General features: G+C 30.7%; 1 protein-coding gene across 3 annotated transcripts; it reads right to left on the minus strand.

Moving 5' to 3' along the window:
* Positions 1-4,732: 4,732 nt before the first annotated feature.
* Positions 4,733-9,772, minus strand: LOC101488353 (putative pentatricopeptide repeat-containing protein At3g01580). 3 transcript variants are annotated; one of them, XM_012718394.3, is made up of 3 exons: positions 7,166-9,772; positions 6,276-6,597; positions 4,733-5,345 (listed from the first exon to the last, which is right to left on the minus strand). In XM_012718394.3, exon 1 carries the CDS (start codon positions 9,355-9,357, stop codon positions 7,246-7,248), a length of 2,112 nt encoding a protein of 703 aa, XP_012573848.1. In that variant the 5' UTR covers positions 9,358-9,772; the 3' UTR covers positions 4,733-5,345; positions 6,276-6,597; positions 7,166-7,245. The 3 variants fall into 3 exon arrangements, with proteins under 3 accessions (XP_012573848.1, XP_012573847.1, XP_073220927.1); XM_012718393.3 differs by having other exon boundaries at positions 6,811-9,772; XM_073364826.1 differs by having other exon boundaries at positions 4,733-5,368; positions 6,811-9,772.
* Between the last annotated feature and the right edge of the window lie 9,486 nt (positions 9,773-19,258).

Below are 19,258 nucleotides of genomic sequence, written 5' to 3' on the forward strand. Positions count from 1 at the left end.
TCGCTAATAACTCTGAATAATAAATCGCTAATAATAAATAAGTCTGAATACGTCGCTAATAATAACTCAGTGTCAATCATCTAATAAATATATAAATCGCTAATAAATAAGTCTGAATAAGTCGCTAATACAATAAGTCTGAATAACAAATAACCCACGAATAATAAAATAAGTCTGAATAATACAACTATGATACTACTGATAATCTCCTCCTCTAGAAATATATAAAGCTCTCTCCAATAAGACACGCATCTCATCTTCAGGACCACCCATATGCAAATCTAAACTCTGCTGTATAAGACCACCAACTGCGTGACACCGTGTACAACTAGTATCGGGACCAGCATCATGACTAGGACCAGCATCAGCATCATAACTAGGACCAGCATATGCAGCAACATAAGGGATCATCCGAGGATGAGATATCCTATAATACCACTGGATGTATCCCTCAACACACTCATGTGGATATGCAGCTGGATGCAATCTAGCTCGAAGTGATCGTACAGAATTCCGGTACATACTCCATTCAACGTCGACATCACGTGCAACAAGCATCGGTGGTGTAGGAGGAATGTGTTGAGTATACCCAAACTGCCGTATGCACCTCTCAGGTAAATACGGAACCATCGTGAAACACCAACGAATGTATCCTGTAAATAATGACACAGACTGAAATCGTGTCACAGCGTTCTGATCGTAATCTGGTGCCCAGATAATATCCGTATCCCTCAAAGCATCCAACTTTGCCCTGTAATATGCCACATTCCCAGATGTTTGTTTTGCCGTCCAACGAAACATCCGTGGCATCGAGGAAATATGCTCATCCATACCCCGTTTACAAATATCGGGGAAATGTTCATAAATCCAAGTCTGTAAATAATTGAAATGTAGTAAAATTATTAAGGTGATGAAATAATTAAAAAAATAATGATAAGTATAATAAATATAATAGTACCTGAAATAAAGACAAATATCCTCCAATCTGTTTGGTTGCAGGCAATGTACTGTCTCTAAGATAGTCATATAGCACAACAAGTGCAGCCGGTCCCCATGCCCATTTACCACAACTATCCAGATCTTGAAACAGAAAGAGATATTTTGCAGATACAAGTGTAAAACTTTTATCCGCAAGAATGGTACATCCTACCAAATGAAGTAGATATGCCCTAGCTGCACAGTCATATCTTCGTTCATGAAGTTTCTTATAAAATACCTCTTTCAACCACTCAAAACTATAGGAAGCCCCTCTATTGGTCCTAGTCTCAGTGACAGCTTCATCATATGTAACCCCCAACAACTCAACAGCAGCAGCAATTGCCAAATCTTCATTGACATTTGCGGGAGGTGTGAAAAACTCTCCAGTACACGGGATGCTCAAAAGACCCCTGACGTCGTCAAGAGTAATAGTCATTTCACCGAATGGCAGGTGAAATGAACTAGTCTCTGCGTGCCATCTCTCAGCAAAAGCAGATATCATGTTACCATCAATCATATGCAAACTACATCTTCTCAGAGGACGTAATCCAGATATATTAATCCAATGATCTATTTGAGCAGGTAAATGATATCTAATATCAATAAATTTGTCTTGCTTTTTGCCATTGGAAACAACTTTCAAGGCACGTCTTTCCTGTTTAATTAAAAATAACACAATTAAAAATATATTATAATCTTATACTACAAATAAATTATAATGTGTAATAAAATAACCTATACTACAAATATATTATAATATGTAATAAAATAAATTATTTACTAACCTGTCCATTCCACACATTAATTGCAATATGATGCTCATAATCTGTAAGGACAGAAAGATCATAAGGACCTCCAGGAAACATGGGTTCATCAGGCTGGTGCTGCTGACCATGTTCATCATCAAAATGTTGCTGCTGCTGGTCATATTCATCATAAAACTCATGATCGTGCTGAGGCTGCTCATCATGGGGCTGCTCATCCTGTTCTGCATCAAACATAAGATTTTGCTGTGGCTGCTCATCCTGGGGCTGCTCGTCCTGAGGCGCCTGCCTTTCCTCATTTCTCTTTCTCCTTTTTTCAACAGCAGCTCTCCTATTTGATTGTGTAGGAGGCCGAACTCGCGAATAATCACCACCGTCAGATTTTCCTCCTCTGGTCCTCACTAACAAAATTCAATAAACAAAAATAAAAAAAAAAAAAATTACACAATGTACCGGAAATTTCAAGAGGATTGAAATTCCCGGTAGTTCAAAATACATACCGGAAATTTCAAAAACAAAATTTCCAGGAATTTACAACTACCGGATTTTTCAAATTTCCGGTTTGACTACCGGAAATTTCGTTTTTGAAATTTCCGGAAAATTACACAGTGTACCGGAAATTTCATTCCTCTTGAAATTTCCGGTATACATACCGGAAATTTCAAAAACGAAATTTCCGGTAGTTCAAAATACATACCGGAAATTTCAAAAACGAAATTTCCGGGAATTTACAACTACCGGATTTTTCAAATTTCCGGTTTGCCTCCCGGAAATTTCGTTTTTGAAATTTCCGGTATGTATTTTAAACTACCGGAAATTTCAATCCTCTTGAAATTTCCGGTAAAAACTAAATTTTCCGAAAACTTACTTTTCCGGATTTTTCAATGTGGGGGTAAAGTGTTTGAATTTTTTCTTATTTTGACTTTTACTGTTTTTTTTAGGGTTATTTTGGGTATTTTACAACAAAAATTTTATGTTGGGGGGGTATAGGTTTAAATGGGGGGGTTACAATAGCCAATTTTCTAAAATTTGAGACTTAATAAAGAGTTTAATAAACGGGGCTTTGTGATTAGGGCTAACATTTTTTTTATAAAATAAATTTAAGGTGGGGATGGTAGATATGTGTTAGGATTATTTGATACTGTCTTATTAAATTTAATATTATGAAATATTTGATGTTACTTTACCCCATATTCGTATAACAACACATGTTGTTAGATTGAAATTTGTTATTTGATTGAGTTAGGTGACCTCAACAATCCATTTTTTAATCCAAAAAATAAATAAATTTGAGTGCTAGGTAAACTAGATTGTCAATCCATTTTAAATATTTTTCCATTAATTTATATTACTTTTTTAAATATTTTTCTTGTTTTCAAAACCTTTTAGAACCACTTTTTTTATGGATCAACCTATTGTATCGTCATATTTGTGTCCTATATGCTTTTCTATTTAGCAACCAAATTTATAAACTCACCCGTAAATAAGACAAGTAGTAAATTTCAATACATTTTCTTTAACAAGTCAACCCACACGTCTCATTTAAGGCTAGTTAAGAAAAGCTGACAATAAATTGACCCATTTTTCCACTCCAAAGTAAAAAGAACGAATTCTTATTGCTATTTCACAACTGGGGATTCTTCAACAAACGATATGTCTTCATGCTTTTATAAATTAAAACGGGTTCAGAAATAACCAATTTATCGGAACATCACTTATAGAGTTGTATGCAAAATGTAGTAGCATAAAAAATGCTAACAAGGTTTTCCAAGGAGTAACATATAAAGATGTTGTTACTTGGAGCTCAATGATTGGAGCTTATGGATTTCATGGTCTTGGAGAAGAGGCTTTGAAATTATTTTATCAGATGGAAAATCATTCACATGCTAAGTCTAATAATGTAACTTAATTATATCAGCTTGTAGTCATTCAGGTCTGATTAAAGAAGGGATAAAGATGTTCGATATCATGGTTAGCAAGTACCAACCAAACTCAGAGCATTACCCGATAATGGTTGACCTTCTTGGTCGAATGGGAGAGTTGTATATGGCTTTGGACCTAATTAAGGAGCATGCCAATGCAAGCTGGACCTGATATATGGAGAGCCTTACTCGGTGCATACATCAAAATATAAAGACGGGTGAAGTTGCAGCTAAGAATCTTTTTGCATTAGACCCTAATCATGCAGGGTATTATATACTGCTATCAAATATTTATTGCGTCGACGAAAATTGGCATAATGCTACAACATTTAGGAGACTGGTAAAGGAGAATAGGTTGAAGAAGATTGTTGGTCAAAGTATTGTGGAGTTGAAGAACTAGGTTCGGTGTTTCATAGCAGGTGGTAGATTTCACGATGAATTTGACCAGATTAATGAAATTATAAGAAAATAACACGCAAAAATGAGAGAAGATTTTGATTCTTAGGTATAGAGAGAGGAAATCCTATGAGATTTTAGAATGTGAATGTTGACAAAGGATTATGAATTTTTGACATGATATTATTCAAATTTGGGAGAAAATATTTTGAAGCTATTGTTTGTTTCTCAAAATCACTATTTTCATGTATAGTCATGAAGACATTAAATGGTTTTGATTAGTGCACATCAATGCTAAAGGATACAAAAGTATTTTAGATTTAAGTTGAATGGCTAACAGTAATTATTGGTGAAGAGTAAATTGAGTGAGATACTTAAGAGGACTGAGAGTTCATTTAAAAAAGAGTTCAATTGTGATATCTCATTATTTGTTTTAGGATTAACATGAAGATAGCGATGTATAAAAAGTTCCTAAAATATTAATCAAGATACATATTTGAATCATTTCATATAAAAAGTTGGTTATCTAACCAATCAAGTTTACTTGTATATTTCTTTTCTCTTTTGGACGGAACTTGTATAACCAAAACAATCCTCTCATGTTGAATTTCAATATGAAAGGATTCAAAGCTGTCATAGTACATTTTTATCCAGAAACATTTCTTGTGTCTATTAATTTAAATACGATGTTAATTTCAAAATCATCAAAAACACAAAAGCAACATGGTTCAAATGTAAGTAGATTAAAAAGAGTAACTAAAGTATCCGACCACTCCTCGGATGGTGGATAGCAAAATTTTGACATCACTGCATCAAAACGGCTTACCAAACAACTTGTTTTGCAACAGTCAATAGTAACAAAAACAGATTCAAAAAATGGATCAATCTATCTTTTCCTCTTCTTTGGCTTTAACTCAGGGCATGTAAGTGGGATAGGAAGTGTGGCATAGGATTTCTTGTCCTGGAATACAATTTTTCCACCCACATGCTTGTAGAGGAGTCACGGGTATTAGAGACATCCTCAGATCCTTTGCTATATCTTTGTAGTCAGTTTGGAACCCGTCGATGAAAAGTGTGAGCACCAAAACATAAGAAATGGGAAGATTAATCTTTTCAGTTGGCAGCCTTTTTGATTCAGAAACATCAAACATCGTTGAAAATTTAGAACGCAAAAATTTGGGAATTTTGTGGGACTTTGCAGAGGAAACACCATCCATGGAGTGCTGATCTTTGAACTTGATAAGATGATTGATATGCAAAATTGCTTCTTCTTTTCTGTCTCATCCTGTAAATAAAGACAGTAGATAACTGATATAATAATTTTATCAGCAAAAACAAATGTCAGAACTTTATTCAAGAAAGCACAGACCCAGATTTCCTGCGGTTAGAAAACACACGAAGTCATGTTATTGCGTTCACGAATGAAGATTGGATGGTTTGTAAAGTACATTTTGAAATACAAGTCATCCAATCTATATCGACCAGCAGAGGCTGACTACATGATCGTTTAATACAGGAAACAGAACAGCACAAATACAAAACATACTACCAAATTTAAAACTTAAACACAACTATAACACAGCGCAGAATATAAAATCATAAATCTTAAATAGAGAGAGAGAGAGTCATTGTTTTAAAGTTGACACAAATCATTATATTGAAAGCACAAGAAAATGTCATCATTAATCAAATTATGGTGGTATTCCTATTTGTATGGCATAAAAGTTTTTATAAAAAATAATAGGAGGTAAGATATTGCAAAAGGCACACAATACTTGTAGACTGAAGGGTTTCGGGTTTTGAGTCCATGAACAATCAGACACGTATGCGTGTATGATACAGATATGACAGGACAAAGTTGCCATTTTGAATTGCACATTCGTCCTTAATTGATATTTTGTACATAAATTAGTACAATAGCTTTGGGCTAACCAGTTTAATTAATTGGCTAACTTCAACAGACAATCCCCGTGGGGTCACCGAAAATTGCTAGTAAATGACAACATCCCCTAAATTCAACAACGTTCATGATAAAACATATATTTTTAATTATTGAGTGAGCAGGAGTCTAAGCATTTCTTCTCCTTACATAATATAAGTATATCACAGTTAAAGCAAAACTATTTCTTTTCAAGTAGAACTGTTCAAAATAAGCAATAATAAGAAACTCTAATACTATATTTTGAGCAAAAAAGGGTTATATTTGTATAAATACCTCAATCTTCTTTAATCTGCCTATCCTGTAGGCTGTTGCAAATAAATATTGGGTAAGCACTGAAGTGTGCTGCTTCTCCCTGTTCCAAAATATAATAAATGTCTTCAAGCTAATTCCATTCTCTCTCAAGGATGATTTTGTCCAATACATAAGCCTCCTGAGGCGTAGTCACGGAAGTATTATATGGTGGTATATTGCAAGAAACATTAGCTTCTGTATTTGCAAGAGCCACTTCATTTACAACAACATTTTTCATTTTCTCAACCAGAATTTTTTTAGACTCAGGTTCTTCATCCTTTCTCATATCAAGAAACTTATTACTCTGCAGAATAATACAAATTCCGAGATTAGTTGAAAACAATTCCAATAAAAATCAGGTATACCTTGTTGAATGATAATTAATAGGAGACTCGATCAATTAACAGTAATATCCTCATCTATAAATACAACCTAAAAGGTTATTTAAAATTAGGTTAACTGATAAATTTTCATAATAATAAAATAATGGACAAAGTATAAAGTAGGAACTCAGTACCTTTTCTCAGGTTCATTATTTTAAGACGATATATACAAAGTGGTGATAATAAAATTATATTTCACACTTTATGGTCTGGTAATGGTGATGTGTGTTCCAATTTGTCTTTATTGCAATGACGAAGAATACTATGATAGCACGCAGGGAAATTAAGATAGAGTTAAATAATTGAACTCCGAGTCCCCTTAAGTATCTCAGTCCACTTACTCTTCACCTATAACTACTATTAGCCATTCATCTTAAATCTAAAATACTTTTGTAACCTTTAGCATTGATGTGCTCTAATCAAAACCATTTAATGTCATCATGACTATACAATGAAAAGAGTGATTTTGAGAATGAAACAATAGCTTACTCCAAAATATTTTCTCCCCAATCTGATTACTATCAGGTCAAAAATCCAAAATCTTTTATCAACATTCACATTCTAAAATCTCATAGGATTTCCTCTATCTGTAGCTGAGAATCAAAACCTTCTTCTCTCATTTTTGCATGTAATTTTCTCAGAATTTCATAAATCTGGTCAGATTCATTGTGAAATCTATCACCTGCTACAAAACAACAAACCTCGTTCTTCAACTCCACCATACTTTGACCAACAATCTTCTTCAACCTATTCTCCTTTACCAGTCTCCTAAGTGTTGTAGCATTATGCCAATTTTCGTCGACGCAATAAATATTTGATAGCAGTATATAATACCCTGCATGATTAGGGTCTAATGCAAATAGATTCTTAGCTGCAACTTCACCCATCTTTATATTCTGATGTATGCGACATGCGCCGAGTAAGGCTCCCCATATATCAGGTCCAGCTTGCATTGGCATGCTGTTAATTAGGTCCAAAGCCATATGCAACTCTCCCATTCGACCGAGAAGGTCAACCATTATCGCGTAATGCTCTGAGTTTGGTATCAATTGGTACTTGTTAACCATGATATAAAACATCTTTATCCCTTCTTTAATCAGACCTGAATGACTACAAGCTGATAGAATTGAAATGAAAGTTACATTATTAGGCTTAGCATGTGAATGATTTTCCATCTGATAAAATAATTTCAAAGCCTCTTCTCCAAGACCATGAAATCCATAAGCTGCAATCATTGAGCTCCAAGTAACAACATCTTTATATGTCACTCCTTGGAAAACCTTGTTAGCATCTTCTATGCTACTACATTTTGCATACAACTCTATAAGTGATGCTCCAATAAATTGGTTATTTCTGAACCCGTTTTTAATTACAAAAGCATGAAGACATACCGCTTGTTGAAGAATCCCCAGTTGTGAAATAGCAGTAAGGATCTTAACTAGAGCAATGGCATCAGGTCGAGTTCCACTAGCTAACATTTCACAAAAAACCTCCATTGACTTGTGTGCCATTCCTATGTCAGCGTAGCCGCTAAATAAAACAGCCCAAGCTATTACGTCCTTCTCAGGCATTCTGTTGAAAAGATCAACTGCATTTTCAGGTGAAAAGCACTTCATGTACATATCCATCAAAGTTGTAGAGACAGTGGTTTCCATCTCAAAACCATAATTCACAGCCAATTCGTGAATCTTCATACCTTGTTCCAAATCGGAAGTGCAAGCACACGCTCGCAATGCGCTAACCACCGTAACCCAGTTGGGTTTAATTCTCTTATGTAACATTTCATTGAAAAGATTTAATGCATTAGTTTCAGCTCCGTTATCAGCATAACATGCAACCATTGTGCTCCAAGATATAATATCCTTATCAGGCATTTCCCTGAACATGTTTTCTGCACTCTTGATAGAACCAGCTTTTCCATATAAATTAAGCAGTGAATTGGCCAAACATAACTTAGCATCTAAACCCCTTCTTTTTACAAAACCTTGAACACTTCTACCAAGCTTAAAATCGGATAACTGAGCACAAGCAGAAGCAACACTAACAAGCGTCACTGGATCAGGACTCATTTTCTCCGAGACAACCATTCGGGAGAAAAACGCGAGTGCAAGTTCCGGACTGCCACACTGCTCATAACCACTAACAATTGAAGTCCATAAAACAACATCTGGTTTTCGATACTCTGAAAAAACTTTCACAGCATCATTCATTTGACCACATTTTGAATACAAATCAATCAAGGCAGACCCAACATACATATCATCATCTATCCTCTCTTTCTTGAGAAACCCATGAATCATCTTACCCAGTAAAGGCTTCTGTAAAGCCGCGCACGATTTCAACGCAATAGACACCGAGTAATTGTCAGGTCTTTCCTCAATTGAGAAAGCACTAACATTATACATTTGACGGAATAGAGATAACGTCTCTACCCATTCTCCCTTGGAACAATAGCTCCTAAGCAAAGCATTCCATAGATAAACAGATCTGTGAGGCGTTTCTTCAAACAGTTTATGTGCATGGTGAATTGATACATATCTAGCATAAAGAATATTGAGTTTTGTAACAATGAAACTATCATGGGCAAGACCAACTTTCAAACACTGCGAATGCAGCTGTGAAATGGATAAGTTACTAGAACAAGTTTCCAATAATTCCATAAAAAGATTCCTCCTTTTCATGTATTAAGAGTAATGAAAGTTAAAAAAGTGCAAGAGAGCTGACAAATTGCGAACAGCAGTCGCCAGTATACCTTGAAAGGTGCAAGAGAGCTTAAAAGTTGAGAACAGAGAAGCATATTAAGTTTACGATTTGCGTGAAGCAGCACGGTGCGAACTTCGACGGTGAAGAAGGAGGGGAAAATTGACCGGCGACGGTGGTCGGAAATAAGAAAATCTCCGCGAAAGTTTGTAGGGTTTTCTTCACTGACGGGCCACAAAGCCCCCGACCCGGATCCGGATCCGTAGTAATTATAGCTTTATGGGCTTGTGCAAAAAGAAGCCCATAAAATAGGGCCATGATTAAAGGGAATTTAGTGGGCGGGGTTTTGGGGCAGTAACCCGATTTACAACCTTTGGAAAGAAGTGTGGCAACTCAAAAACTCTCCAAAACAGATATTCTTAATATGGAGAATACTCAATAGTTGCATTCATACTAGTATTTGTCAAATAATTTTATTACAGAAGTTATTTTTAGATGTGTATAAATAAGACCATACATAAGAATTCCTACAACTAAAATATATAAAAATACTTAATTTCTTGAATTTTCATATTTATTATAGGACAAATTTGAGATTAAATAGTCTCTTTTGGTGATTGACTACGGCGGTTTGCAAATAATTTACTTTGTGTCTATTGACATAAAAAAAAAAAAATTTCTTTGGTTGTATCATATTGTTTCGTAAAAATGTTTATGTTTAGAAACATCGTATTGACATTCATCTTATGCAACTTCAAAAATCCTTTTATGAATGTTATGACCGTCTTAATAAAGTCTTTTATGAATATCAAATACAATCTCTCTTTTTAGTAAATCCTTTTTGACACTTGATTGTCCGTGTCTTGAGAATCTTGAGTTTGATCATCATAAATATTTTATTAACTTGATTGGGAGGAAGAACACTAATATCCTCGTTTAATTTTGTTCTTTTGACTATATTTCTCCCTAAACTCAATATCTTCAAAAACATTGAATTTATTGTCTGAAAATTTTCTTTAAATTTGGACCAAAATTTACATTTCTTAAACTTTTTGATAATTATAAATTGGCACAAGTCAGAACTTAACTAACTCTAATAATATTTGAACTTAAAAGATAAAAATGAATCTATTATTATAAATAAAACTAAAAAATTAATTTGATTTGTTCAAAGAGAAACGAAAATAAAATTTTATCAGAATAATGATTCAACTGAATTGTCTTTTAAATATAAATATGAACAAGTAACGACAATTCAAAAATATTCAAAGTCTCAATATTTACCGACTTTTGTCCTTTCTAAATTGATGTATCTTTCAACTATATTGTACATTTGTCGTTTCATCCTTAATTTTTTTTTATTTGTCTTATCTTTCTAGGTATTTTTCAAATGAGCAATATTTAATTTTCTTTTGCTTCACCATTTTCTCTCTTGCACACCTTATGAAATAATCTTATTTACATAATTATTTCTAACTTTAAAAGTTATAACTTAATTATGCAAGGTGAATATCAAAAACTAAAGTTTCGAGCAACTTACTCAATAGTCGAAATTTTAGTGTATGTGCAAGATTAAATATTTATATAATATATTCCTTATGTTTTCTTTGTCTAATAATCTTAATGAAATATTAACTCTTCAGTGTGTGTTTGTTTTCATTTTATTGCTTTTAAAAGAAAACATTTTAATTTAAGGAAATAAAATATGATAAAAAATATATATCATCTTAATAAAATATGTTATATTAAATTTTTGCTTTAGAAATATTAAATTGTAAGAGTAACACGTACTCTCCATGCAAAATGAAAAATCCAAAGAATAAAAAACATATATGTACTTATTTTAAAGAGAACAAGACTGGAGCTTACAAAATAATGTCTTGCAAATGTTAGGTAAAGAACCACAACAAACAATAACCAAAATTATGAAGTAAAAAAAAATGAAAAATAATTCGAACATCAATGAAAACATTTCATGTGTGAGATGTATAGAAACAACATAGCGTCCACATCCTCTATAAGGATTTTTGAAAACCCATGCTCTCTAATATAAGAATAATAAAAATAAATAAAAGTAAGACACTCAAAAGCTTGTAAATATGTGGAATTTGGAGAGAAAGCTGGAAAAAATCTTTAATTAATCAAAATCTAAGGGAATATAAGAAAATTAACATAGAGTTGAGAATATAATTATCAACATAAAGGCAATAATTGCAATATTTTACCGTTCTTAAGGCAAAAGTAATTAAGAACTACCCTGTAGCAAAGGATGGTCATAAACTACAGACAAAACATTGAGAAAAATCAAAGACAACAATTATGGCAAAACAATAAAAGAGTAGAGCTTTGTTGGATGAAGACTGTGTGCAACAGTGGAACAACGATGAACCAAGGAACGAGATAAGTGTAACAACCAATAATTCATTGTTTTCTTTTTGTTTGTAATTTTATTCATCATATTCTACGTAGACGTGTCTTAACACTCTTTGTCCTATGGTAGAATCGATGTGTGTTGGAGATGTGGTTACGTTGCCAACGTTGTGTTTTGGAAACCTTTTAAGTATACGCGAGTTCAATGTGATTGAATCAGGGGTACAAATGGGATGAGATGAACGAGAGTGTCTCCAATCTATGGGGCTAGCAAAGGCTAACATCATATTGAGGTTAATAATTGAATTAAATAAATCACATGAACGATGAGTAATATAATGAGTTCAAAAAAACTATAAGTTGTCATGTTTATTTTACTGAGATATTGTGATATGTGATATTTGCTTATTTGATATTGTTTGGTTATATGAATAAACCAAAAATAATTGTGTTGTGAATTGTATTTGGTTGTTGTAAATGTGTTTTGTTGTATGAATTGGGATACTCTTTGAGATATAAACTGTTATGCTTAAATTGTGATTTGATTGTTTTGTAATAAGTGACATACTGCATTATGCAAACTATGAACATGTGTTATACATGACTCATGCCTATGATGGTCTTCTTTGCATAAGAAGTGACTAGGGAGAAAGATAATTGTGATGGGTTCTACCTAATATGCATACCTATTATTAGCAATGTATATTTGATTCCATGTTGGTAAATACAACTGAATAAGTCTGACATGTGCGGCAAAATGCATAAAAATATGTTTTTCTCATTTTCTAGTGATCTTTTGGGTTTTTTGAAAGTTTGGAGATTTGTGTCATAGCAGAGAAACTTAGAGATGATTGTTTCTAGCACCATTGAAAGAATTTAATCAAGAATTGTAATACCTCAATTTTGTCCACAATTCAAATAAAAAGTATATTTCAATCTAATAATGGTATTAATTTTATCATGTTGAATACTCAATCAAAAAAGACTAGCCCTAGTTTCCTTGATTGTATTTGCTTGATCTGGTTGCCAAACCAGGGTAAAATCCAGAATTTAATGATGAATACAACCCTTCCCTTTAGTTGTATCAGTTTGCTTGCTGGATATAGTTGCCAAAAGCAGCAGAAAATTCAGAAATTAATTTATACAATGAACATACCCCTTCCTCTTTAGCCTATATATTGGAAGAAAAAAATCAAAACGAGAAAGGAAAAACGATCACAAGATATAAATTGGGAGAGTTTCATTTCTTTGCTTTCGGTTTCTAAAAAAAACAATAGAAAGAGAGAATGTTACCGCAAAGAAGAAAGGAAGATCTACCATCAGTTTGCTTCCCATCAACCCTAGTCTTCAAGCCAATTCTAGCAACAAGAGAGGAAAAGGGTATTTTTCTCATTCTTTGTTGTTTTGTTCAAAATCTGATCTGTTTATGAATAATCTTTGATGTATGCCTTATTTATATTTCTTCGTATTACATTTAATTTACTATTATTAATAATAATAATAATAATAGTAGTAATAATAATAATAATAATAATAATAATAATAATAATAATAGTAATAATAATAATAATAATAATAATAATAATAATAGTCCTATTAAATTTAGATTTATTTAGTAATAGCTGTGTGTGATAATAGACTTTTTTCTTTTTCTTTCAAATCTTCATGATAATTATTTCATTTAAAAAAGAAATATATATATATATTTTATTTATATAAAAAAAATAAAAAATAAATAAAAAAAACTTGTTTAATATTTAATATCTTTTTTAAAATAAAATAAAATAATAACAAACATTTCATTAAAAATTAACTAGATGTGACATCTTTTTAATTTTTGAGTTATTAGAACACAAATTGTGACAATTTGATGGTTCTAAATCTCATATTCATAAATAAATAAACTAAACAAATAAATCATGAAAATTAATTAAAGTTAATTAAAAATGACATTTTAATCCCTGAGTTGCATAGTACAAATTATATATTTTGATAGCTTTAAAATTTATTTTTATAATTGAATAGGTTAAAAATCAACTTTTTTTAAAAAAATTTAATTAGATATGGTTTTTAATCTTGAAATTGTTAAGACACAAGTCGTACTACTTGGTCTTCTTGAAACTCTATTTTATAAAAGAATAATAAAATGTTTTAAAGAGAGTTAAATTAGATGTGACATCTTTTTACTCATTGAGTTTTGAGACACGAGTTGTACAACTCGATCGTTTTAAAACTCACATTTTAAAATAATTATTCAAATCAAGCAAGCTTTCTTTAAGTTCGTCAAATTTAACTTTTTTTTATAACAAAAATACAATTTATTTAAAAGCAATCAACACATTCACATTTTCTACCAAGAACTACGTAGCTTTGATTTCTCCATCGCACCAGGATATACGTAGGAGCAAGATCACACTCTTGTCAAGCACACTAATAAATTTTTTCTTTTTTCCACTCTTTTTTTTTTAACACACTTTTATCTCAAAAAAATCACATTTATAAAAACATTTTATAAATATATATTTAAGTTGATGTAATTTTGCACAATTAATTAAAAAAAACCGTATTTTAACGGATGTCGTAGGGTGTTAATACCTTCCCTACGCATAATCGACTCCATCTGGTTTCAAAGACCTTTTTTTATATTTTTAAGGGTTTTCCAATATTTTCCCTATTTTAAAATAAATTTTGGTAGCGACTCCATTGAATTCGATGAAAACTCGAAATTTTAGGCCGCGACAAGAATCATTCATAAATCCTTCTTGTAATTCTTCTTTAATCTCTATCTTTTGTATAATTGTCATGAATAAAAAATGGTAAAGAAGAAAATAGAAAAAAAGATGAACCCTTTGTATTTTTAATAAAAAAAAATATAAATTGATATTTTGTATTCCAGTTAGGAGATATGTACTTTCCGGTGCCATCTAAGCACTTAAAGGAAACATGACTTTTTTTTTAATAGAAATATTAAAAAAGAGCCTTTGTGCAAAAGAACTAAAACATAAATGATAACTTTTCAAATGAAATATAACTTAAATAGCCAAATTAACAACAAAAAAATAAAAATTAAAGAACTTAAACGAAAATTGAGTTAAATTTAAAGAATTAAAAGTGTAATTTAATCTTAAAAAAATTAATCAAAAAGTATTTATAATTATAACTTCGATGGCAATTCAAATTTAAATTTTATTTTTAAAGATATTTGATTGTTACAGCTTAATTTGTAACAATTATTTCACATAAATATCAAATTATAAAACAAAGTCTCAACTTCAGATATAACATTATTATTGTCTTGGTAACACAATCTACATTATTTACGACACTAGAATTTTCCATATTATGATTTTTAAAAAAAGTGTCGTTAACCTCTTTGTACATGTAAAATTTGAACGTATATAATGCAATGCATACGCACACAAAGAAAATTTGTAAATTCAAAAACTAAAAACTATAATAATACTATAAAAATGCAATCGAATTATTGAAGGATCGGGAAACAGGGGTTTAACTGTTTAAGTTGCAGTGTATGTTGCTATGATTTGCGTATAATGCATCAACTACTAAATAGAGGTCTCATAATCAATCCTACACAAATATGCTTACGCTTACGTGTGGCATCCATTTAGAGTCTGACCAATAAACAATAATCAATCAAAATCTCTAAAATAAAAAAATTATTTACAATGGAATTAATATAGAAGATTACAAATGTCTAAAAAATAAAATCTTAACCATCAAATTGTCTTTTTTAAAAAAGGCTAATGAGATACCAGATACAATCAAATTAAGTCAATAAACAAAAAAAAAAAATTCAATACAAAATTTGAATTTATTACATCTCCATAAATAGATATTATTTTTTCATTTTTTAAATATTATATGATATCAATTTCCTAATATATTATATAATTTTTTTTAAATATATTATACACTTCAAAAATCGGTAATCTAACTCTTTTTCTATTATATACTATAATTTTTTTTTTGGAATTTCTAAATAATTATAGTAAAAAAAACAACTATTATAAAAGTATATTCAAATTATTAATTATATAATCACAAAATATATCATGCTCTCCTTAAACATATATTTTTTTTTTTACTAAAAAGTTATATTCTTCATTGAAATTTTGGAATATATTTTAATAATTGATATTTTTTTGTCAAAAAACTTATTTTTAGATTTTATAAATATAAAAAAAGTATTTGAAAATATCAAAAAGTAATTCTAACATTTGTGTCAGTCTCTATAATAATTTTAATTTCGTATTAAAAAGTAATTTCATAAAAATATACTAATAAGGAATCATATCAATTTGAAATAATATAAAATAATTCAAAATTTGAATTTATTCAATACTATAGCTTTTTGAATAAAAAATAAATAAATTCATATTAGTAACGTCTACTTACATGAGTATAATGAGTCTACTTACATGGGTATAACGAAAAAGTTTCATATTATATAAGAGAATATATAATAAATAATGAATTGTTCGAAATAAAATATTAAAAATGTATTTAATAACTAAATCTAAAATAAAATACGATGTAGCAATACATTATGTATGCTTATTCTTGATCTACTAACCTAATATAAGGAAATTACTTTTGTCAAAGGAGGTAGACGTCTCCTACGGTCTCAGTATTTGAAAATAACACTTTAATGAGATACTAAATCAAGTGAATAATACACACAATTTTAAAAGAAATATTATTCTCAATCGACGCGGTAACTGGAAAAATCGATCATGACATCCGCATTTTTCTAAAAATATTCTTTAGAAATATACATAATATAACTAAGATTTTTCTATAATAACCAATTACTTCCAATCATTAATAAAAACTCATCCAATTAAATTAACAATAATTCATATATCTATAGTAATTAAATAAATCTAATACACACATTTATTATACATAAAATAAATAAATCAATTCAATGACGTCTCATTGTTATATGGAGATGTACTACTTCCGTGAAGTGACTCTTATCTCATCTAGTGTTGGTACAAGACTCATTCGTGTGCAGTTTAAAACTCGTGTCATGTGGGGTATAAGACCTATCTATCTATATGGAGCACATAACTCTGTTGTGGCAAAAAAATATTTTTGATGTATGTTTTAATGACAACAAACCTTATGAAATAAAATATTAAGTTTTATGAATAGTGGTCTACTAATGATTGCACTTGAATTTTGTTTAAGGAACATGAATTGCATAAGTGAACAAGCAAGAAACCATTCACTTCATCAAAGTGCACAAGTATCCACTTAATAATGAAGTAATCTCAAAAGGAATGTATCATATATCAATCATTCAAGATAATGATTATTACATCTTCAAGATAATATCTCCATGAAGAAGAAGATGAAATACAACAATCAATGATCACACTATGCTATAAATAAGAAGCAAGATCATTTGAAAAGGAAGCAAAAATACAAAGACAGAACGAAGAACGTTCTTGATAGAAGTATGGAAAACGGAGAATGTTCTCCACAGTTCTGAAATTTCAAGAGCAAATGATCTCATCTGTTGAAGAAGAAATTGCTCCTGAACTTCACAATCATGTTATCAGTATTCCACAAGGGATATACAAGATTCATCTCAACAAAGAATCAATCCAAAATGAAAAAAAGAAAAGCTTGGCAAATAGCTATCAAAGATAAAAAAAACCCAACATTCATGCATACAGAACAAAGAACGTTTTTCACAAAAGACTGGAAAATGAAGAACGTTCTCCACAACTTCATTACAACAAGAATGCTTAAGTCATCCTTTAATGAAAAGAAAGCTCATACGATTTGCAAGTACATTTTCAGTATTCTACAAGGAATATACAAAGCTCACAATTGAAATAGAAACACTCCAAACAAAACAAAGGATTAAAGGCACATCTCATGATAAAACAAACAAGATTGTCCTCCAAATTCAAGAATGATCATTCTCTAGCATGTTAACATGAATCAAATTCATTCTCCAGCATGTTAACATCATTCTCCAGCATATTAACATCAATCAAGATCATTCTCCAGTATGTTAACATGAATCAAGATAATTCTTCAGCATATTAACATCAATCTCCAGCATTTTAAACATCAATCTCCAGAATGTTCAACAATCATTCTCCAGCAGATTGACATCATTCTCTAGTCTGTTTTACGTGAATCAAAACACTGTCGTGATATGGATGCATCAATCATATATTTGAGAATTAAATTATCATTAAACACAATCAAAGTTGTCAAAGAATGAAAAGCTTCAGACCAATCATTCTCATCACAGAAGCGAAAAGCAAAATGTTCAAAGACATTAACATTTTTAATTCATAATGTTTGGTCTTTAGTCAAATATGACACAAGAAAACAGAGCACTTTCCAACGGCTCTTTTGGTTGTCATCAACCTTTCTAAAGCCTATAAAAGGAAGGACAAGCTCAAGAAAAAATCAGAACTTCAAGTGCTAAGAAATTCTATCACTCACTTACATTCATACACTTGAAAGTCTCTCATTCACACAAAAAAGATTTAGTTATGTCCTCGTTCAATTTCGTAGAGTTATTCTACTAAATCTTTTGTAAAGAATCTAACCTCAAAAAAGTGTTGAGATTACTCAGATTCTTCCAAACACTTTAAATCATCATATTGTAAACTCAAGACTATATTGTGTAATATAGTTTGAGTAGTTTGTAGAAAATCCTTTTATGGTTAAAGGTGAAGTGTAAAAATTCTTTCTAAAGATTGAAAGATAAATTGTTGAAAGTCTTTCTAGGTGGAAAATAGAGTTGTATAACATATCAAAGTTGATCTGCACTGGTGGTGTAAAAACCAAGATCGTTCATCGTTTTGAACGCTTAGTGAAAAATCTCACAACTGTGAGGACTGGACGTAACACGAGTTGAGTGAATCAGGATATATCTCTGTGTGATATCTATTCTCTTATCTATATTTATTTCTAGTCCTTTGATTATCAAATTTAATAGATAAGTTAAATTGTGTGTTTTTCACTAACCAAGAACGTTTTCCGTTTTCTGTTTTTATAACCAAGATTAATCTTGAGTTAAATTCTTTAAGTTTTAACAGAAAATTTTGAAAAGGCGAATTTACAATTAAAACCTCTTTCTTGTAAATCGACATTGCTAGTTCAAGCTCCTCTAAGTAAATAATCGTGGGGTACAAAATTCATCCATATAGAGTTTAAACTCATCTCAAACATACACAATAAAAATACTTCATTTTTTTTTAACAATCTTCTTCATAAAATTATATTTACAATATAATATTTCATTTGAATATATAATAACAAAAATCAATAAAAAAAAACACATCATAGAACAATCTTTTAAAGAATACATATCCAAAGAATCATAAAAAAAACTTGGTAATTCAACAAATAATATAGTAAATAAATCAATTCATAATCTATTATTGTAGTTCATAAAATCTCAATTTTAATAAAGTTAGGTTTTCGATAAAATATATTTTTATAAGAAAATACCATTCA

This window comes from Cicer arietinum, chromosome 1 (assembly GCF_000331145.2).
Source record: "Cicer arietinum cultivar CDC Frontier isolate Library 1 chromosome 1, Cicar.CDCFrontier_v2.0, whole genome shotgun sequence".
Taxonomy (NCBI): Eukaryota; Viridiplantae; Streptophyta; class Magnoliopsida; order Fabales; family Fabaceae; genus Cicer; species Cicer arietinum.